General features: G+C 34.1%; 1 protein-coding gene across 2 annotated transcripts; it reads left to right on the forward strand.

The window, feature by feature from the left end:
• Positions 1–5,187: 5,187 nt before the first annotated feature.
• LOC143204912 (B9 domain-containing protein 1) lies at positions 5,188–6,461 on the forward strand. 2 transcript variants are annotated; one of them, XM_076417882.1, is made up of 4 exons: positions 5,188–5,314; positions 5,706–5,939; positions 5,991–6,200; positions 6,252–6,461. In XM_076417882.1, the coding sequence occupies exons 2-4, from the start codon at positions 5,759–5,761 to the stop codon at positions 6,347–6,349; spliced, it is 489 nt and encodes a 162-aa protein (XP_076273997.1). In that variant the 5' UTR covers positions 5,188–5,314; positions 5,706–5,758; the 3' UTR covers positions 6,350–6,461. The 2 variants fall into 2 exon arrangements, with proteins under 2 accessions (XP_076273997.1, XP_076273989.1); XM_076417874.1 differs by lacking the exon at positions 5,188–5,314 and having other exon boundaries at positions 5,642–5,939.
• Positions 6,462–6,934: the final 473 nt, after the last annotated feature.

Consider the following 6,934-nt stretch of genomic DNA (forward strand, 5'->3'; position numbering starts at 1 on the left):
AGATAGTAATACCGCGGTAAAAATTTGCTCATTTTGTATATTAATCCCAAAGCCATACCAGGTCAAAAACTTGCGAGACGTCCAGGAATATTGCAAGGCAGTATTCCTTTTCTTCGAATGCCTTTTCAACAACCGCTGTTACTCTATACACTTGGTCGATTGTCGAATGGTGATTTCGAAATCCAAACTGGAAATCTTTCTATAAATGGTTTAATACGTTTTTTACATTTTGCTCTTTTAACAACCCAGATGAAATATCATCAATTCCAAGAGCCTTTTCGGATTGAGATTTTTGTCAATTTCTGTTGAAACTTTCATTGGAGAAATTAGATTTACAGCTACATCGGGCTGATAAAGAGAATTTATATCTATTGTAGATTCCATATCAATCGGTTGGAATACGTCAGCTAAATGTTCTGGGAATAATTCAGTTTTTTCATCATTGCGTCGAACTCACTCAAATATATTAATTAAAATGATTTCCATTATTTTCTACAACGTACATTTGATCGTGATTCTTCAGCAATTCGAAACCAAATGTGTGCTAGCCAAGATATGCTTCATCTATCTGAAAAAGAGCAACCTGACTAGTATGTTAAACAGAATATTTCCATTTTTTTTTCATATTTTTTGTTTGGCGTCCAATCATCGATTCATTTTTGCACTTCTGAAGCATTTCTAGGTAACAGGTCAATTGAAAAATAACCGGTTTGAAATCCATATGTTTTTTAGTTAGCCCTAACCATCAAAAGATGCGTGCATAAATTAGTTTGTGAATTATAGCATTTTGACTGAAGCACCTTTTGTTATTGTGAAAAAATGGATAAAAATGAATTTCGCGTGTTGATAAAATATTGCTTTTTTAAGAGAAAAAATACAATTGAAGCAAAAACTTGGCTTGTTGCCGAGTTTCCGGACACTGCACCAGGAAAATCAACCATCAAGGATTGGTATGCTAAGTTTAGACGTGATGAAACGAGCACCAAAGACGGTGAACGCAGTGGACGCCCAAAAGTGGTTATTACCGACGAAAACATTTAAAAAATCCACAAAATGATTTTGAATTACGGTAAATTTAAATCAAATGAAATAGCAGACCGTCTAAATATATCAACTTAACATGTACATCATATTATTCACGAATATTTGGGTACAAGAAAGCTCTGTGCAAAGTGGGAGCAGTGTTCGAAAAGGATCAAGCGTAACAAACCCGAGTTTTTGCGTCGATATGTGACAATAGATGAAACATGGTTCCATCATCCTCCATCAGACTGCACACGATAAACCCGCTCCAAAGCGTGGGAAAACGCAACAGTCGGCTGGCAAGGTTATGGCGTCTGTATTTTGGGATGCGCATGGAATAATTTTCATTGACTACTTAACACAGCTACTATTACATAGTGTTATTGGACCTTTTTCAGACAATGCACTGTGTCAAAAATCCATGAATTGGGCTTCGAATTGCTTCCTCATCCACCGTATTCTCCAGATCTGCCCCCCAGCGACTATTTCCTGTTGTCAGATCTCAAAAGAATGCTCGCTGGGATTAAATTTTCGTCGAATGAAGAGGTGATCGCCGAAACTGAGGCCTATTTTGAAGGTCGCTATGTGTATCACCCTTGAAGGGAATTATGTTGAATAAAAAAAACTAATTTTTTCAAAAAAAATTGTTTTACTATGGTAGGTCGGGGATTTTTCAATTGACCCGTTACATATCGACAAGGACTCATCGGCCCTATGTTAGTTTCTGGTGTAATATTGTTTATATTTTAACAATACTGCTTTTCCATTAAATGCACCTCCCTACACTACCCTACACAAGACCAAATGGTTTGATTCTATTCAGTCTGCGACCTGTTCTGGTGTAATTCAATATTGACATAAGAGTGCGGTCTGTCCTAATGTCTCCTTGTAATTCTCTTGATGTCCTGGGTGACAGTCGGCATCTTAAGGTCTCGATGTAAGTAATCAGTCCTATAGTATCTCGGTGCAACTTACAATACTTTTCAGAACTTTGTTCAAAAAAAGTTGTATTTATATTAGTTTTCACGGAACATTCCCATAATTGTATTCCGTATGTCCATATAGGTTTCAACACTTGCTTGTATAATAGCAAATTATTATGTAGTGATAATTCCAATTAACCAATACATTTTCCTATATTTTAACGTTCTTTCATTTTCTTTTTTACATGTTCCTTCATGCAAAGTTTTGTATCCAGAATAGAACTGCGCATACACGGATTTACGTTTGTTAATTTTTATTTTCCATCCTTATGTCCAATTATTTATATTGTAACTTGCCTGTTGTAATTTTCGTATGGCTTTGAAGCAATTGTCCTGTTATTAACACGTTCGCTGCCAATAACGCGCTAGCGCGTAATGTGTAGCTTTCATTGGACGCCAATTGCGCCCCAGCACGTTATATGTGGCGGTGGTCTTTCTAAGCTTTGTATTTAGTTCATCGTGCATAGTTACGTGCTTGGTTTCGATTTTTCCTTTTTGATTCATATGTATTACAGAATTGCATATGGCGGGAACAAAATATCGATATGTCAGAGCCCTCTCGTCCTAAAAGTGGAAAAATGGATATGAAACGTGCCCTAACTTTACAATAAATATTCAAGCAATGGTATTCCAATTTGCGACGTTCGTTTGTCTATCATAAAAAGGTTACTAAAGGCTCCGTCCAAACCTACTTCCACAGCGGTTATCAGTGAACATGTTTTAAAAATACGAGAGGGGAAGAAAGCAGGATAGGTAATAAGAAAACCATATAAAAAGTGTTATTTACAAAAAAAGAAAAGACACTATTTATGTTATCTATGCACTGCATGTCCTGAATATTCTGGTTACTGTTTAGACTGCGCAAAAATAAGTCGTGTGACCTTTTATGATTTATCTGAATAGAGATTTTATTTATTTTGTGAGTTTTAGTGAAAATTTTTATTACCTTATGGTCGTTCATTTATTTTTATTGACTTCTCAATTTACTTGAATATATATTTTGTTTGTTTTTAGTAACATTTACTCAGTTATTTTTTCTCGTTTTTCTGCTGAATATTTTTTTATCCTACTTCTATAGTTGATTCATTCCCATTATATATATACTTTTGTTGTGGTATATTAAATTATATCTTCTAATCAACAAAGTATTTTCCTATTCTGTCCATTTTAATTCGCCACGCGCTCCCTCGTTATGCGGCCATCGTCAACAATATTTAACCTCAGTGCCGATCACGCTCTGGAGCGTGACACAAAGAAAAATAAATTTTTATTAAAACATATTAAAACCTAGATTAGACACAAGTTAAAAAACATTATTAGGAATATTTTATTGTTGTAAAAGGTAAATTGTAAGGGTAAGTATTTGATCCCAGATCGGCAGCGAACGTGTTAAATCATAACCTGGTGATTTTATTGGATTAATGTCAACCGTGATAATTTTGCTTACTTCTGGTCACGCTGAAACCAGTTGAATCGTTTAATTTTCACATTCTATGTTCGACAAATTGTAATCAATGTCAGTTTCGTTTGGTTTAAAGGTTTTTTTTTCTTTTTTTTTTAATCGTCGCGTGCTCAATTTCCATCTAGGTCTCGTACAGGTGGACTGTGTAGATATGATCGTTATAGGTATTTGGCGACTTACCAGAGTGAATAATCTCTTTCGTTGTGGTCGGTTAGATTTCTCGTGTAGTTATTTATCGATTTGCTTTTAATTTGCAGTATTCCCCTTTTCAACCTTTGGGTTATATTGTTTAAAATATTTTTATTTCTAGGCGTTCTATTTTAGGCGTTCTATTTTGTTTCGTAACCATTTTTTTCTCGTAACTTTCGTGTTTCACCTACCATTTCCTTGATTTCTTCCGGATAATTAATTCCTTTTTTTTATATATACATATTTTAAAGTCTCCTTTTTAGCAACGGGGGTTTATCTGGACTGTACCTACAGTTTAACGTGGACTCCGAACCACCTCCCTCGGCATTGAGCCTACCGACTGACGAGTGACCAACTTTGGAGATCATCCCAGAAGACATCCGGTCTTACCCAGCCTGGTTACTGGCGTGACTGGGATCATTTTCCTTGTCGGATTTGACACTCTTGCCTATGGATAATTGCCTATGGATGGATACAAATGTTAACAATCACAAACATAAATTTACTACCACGCCCCAGCAAGATTCGAAACCGCGACTATCGCAACAACAGGAGGACCGTCCTGTCGCCTTTACCACTGCGTCAACTAAGCCGGCAATTTCTTTAATTGTACTCTTAATTTCTGGAGTGGAGCGTTATTCCAATCAGCTTGTTTGAATTTGATTATTCAATTTTTCAACAAATACTTCCGAGTCCGTTCTCTTTTTTGTTAACGGTGGATTTTGCCTGTTTGTTAACGTTCTATTTTCTATTCTTATTATATTTTCACTCAGTATCATATTCACTGGTGTGTGATCTGAACTTAAGTTAAAGTTTTCTTTGACTTCCATATAGTTGGATGTTAAGTTTCTAACTATGAAAAAATCTAACAGTTCTGGGGTTTTCTCTGGATCAGTTCAATAATAAGTTGGGTTTCCAGTTGACACGTAACTACATCTTAGCTTAGCAGCTACTTTATGATGAAAAATAATAAAAATGCAATGTTGAGATAGAAATATCTTTCACATTCAATTCGTATGGTAACAATTGTTTTGAGAGCTCGTGTTGAGTTTTTCCCCAATAAGTCTTACAATTCATTATTTTCGAACTTCTTTAGTCCTCCAGGCCCTTGTCATTGACAACAAAATAACGACTTTTATATTGTGGAAACTAAAAGTGATAATTGGGATATGACGGAACAGCATCACCGTAAGATTCAAAAAGTTTTTGATGGGTTTCGACGGCAGATATCTCCAAATTAAACAACAAAAACAATTTTGATTATTTTATTATTAGCGTCTGTATATACTGAATAACTCTACGAAAATTATTTTAAGTGATTTATTTCATTTAAGATCGAATGAAATATGATGAAATTAATCTAATCCAAACATTTCACAATATCGAATGAAATTACATAACCCAAATATGTTTTAATGAAACTGTTTATGTGCTGTCAAATACGCAATACCTACATATGTATCTCGCCTTTTTTACAAGACTCTTCTTATGTTAATGCACTAATTTTCCATTGTGCAAAATAATACACCGAGATTACAGAGCATTTAATTCGATTTCTTGCTTGCTGACCTGGTTAGTTGATTGTTTAAACAATTTGAATATATCGCACCTACGAGCTATACAGTATACAATGGTATTATTGTAGTACAACAATGCGGTTCGTATTTCTTTGCATTTTAACATCTTTTTTGTCGACTACTTCAAAACCATAAACGCTCGTTTCATTTGAAACCGGAATAACCTTATATCAAGTAATTTATACGAAAACTTGTCCTACGTTCAAAGTTAGGCAACCCATCATGTGAATTAATATCGACAACCCGTCAGAAGCATTTATCTTGTTATTATTTTGTAACTAATAAAAATAACATAACCCAATATTATTTATATTTAATTTTTCAAAGTATAAGAAAAAAATTTACATGGTCAAATTATTGGTTGCCTACATTTTTAAACTGACTTTTTCAATTTACATTCATATAGCGGAAATGATTTTCAATACAAACAAACTTAAATTCATTTTTATGTTAATACAATCGAAATGTCAGAGGGAGGAACATTTCTACTGTCAATAACCGGGCAAATTGAGTTTGCTGAAGTAATGGCTTCGGCGGGATCAGCTTTCCACTGCAAATACGAATTCTGTTCAGGACCGGACTGGAAAATAATCGGAGGGCTTGAAGCTGGCATTACGCAAATAGCCAATGTTGTTAATAACAACGATAGAGTGGTTTTCAATTACCCCATAGACGTCCAGTTTAAATCAACTAATCCCTATGGATGTAAGTAATTGTAACTATCGAATTTGGTTTATTGAATTAACTCTATATTAGGGCCCCAAATTGTTATAAGTATGTATAGAGGAATGACTTTGGAGGGTTATGGGAGAACTCACCTGCCAATTAGACCGGGCAATCACAATCTGATTATTGACCTGGCGAAACCAAAGGCATCATCTTTGTTGGGTTATTTGGGATCATTTTTTGGATATCAGCCTGAATTATTACAACCGAAAATGCTTGCTACGACAGCCGGAAATAACCGTAAGTAAAATTGCATTTTATTTTCAAGATTTTCATAAATAAATTTTATAGTGATAAGGATGGAAAACTGCGGTAGTATTAATATGAATTTTAATGCGGTTTCACAAGGATTCTTAAGACTGGGATATGATTTTGGAGATAGTAATTAAATAATTGCATCATTGCAAAGACATATTTTATAGTTTATATAACATATATTTCTGATTAAGTGCCTTAATATTTAATATATTAATGTAATATCTATACTTAAATAGAACGGATGAAACAAAAAATTTTTTTTTTCATTTCCATCAATAAAACTCTAAGTATGTAGGAGCAAGGCTAAAAAGTTTCCTGTCTCCAAGTTCCTTGCCAATTTCGGCGATAAAAAACTTGTAGAATATGTATCAAAAACGTAATGATATATTTAATTTTTAAATAATGAACTACGTTATTATCTTCATTATATTTTAGTGTCTTGTTTTTACTAGTGACCAACTTAGAGGCCATAGCAAGAGACATTCAGCCTGGTTATTGGTATTCTTTGCCTGTTCTGAACAACGCTCTGATTGAAATTTAAATCCGCAACTAGCGAAGCATTAGTAGAGCATCACATATATCATTATTTTCCGATGTGCAAAACAATTTTCAAGGAAATTATTTTGAAGTGTTTAGAACATTTTGTCATTCACAATTATTTGACTAAACTGGTCATAATTATGACAGTTACCCAAGACTCTGTTTTAAAAATGGTT

The sequence above is a fragment of the Rhynchophorus ferrugineus genome, unplaced genomic scaffold (assembly GCF_030347505.1).
Source record: "Rhynchophorus ferrugineus isolate W39M unplaced genomic scaffold, kcgeb_rfMv2 rfM1, whole genome shotgun sequence".
NCBI classification, from domain to species: Eukaryota; Metazoa; Arthropoda; class Insecta; order Coleoptera; family Curculionidae; genus Rhynchophorus; species Rhynchophorus ferrugineus.

Coding starts and splice junctions, on each gene's coding strand:
- LOC143204912 (XM_076417874.1), top strand. CDS start 5,699: ATGTCAGAGGGAGGAACATTTCTACTGTCAATAACCGGGCAAATTGAG. Junction 5,940..5,990: donor ATCAACTAATCCCTATGGAT/GTAAGTAATTGT, acceptor ACTCTATATTAG/GGCCCCAAATTGTTATAAGT. Junction 6,201..6,251: donor TACGACAGCCGGAAATAACC/GTAAGTAAAATT, acceptor TAAATTTTATAG/TGATAAGGATGGAAAACTGC.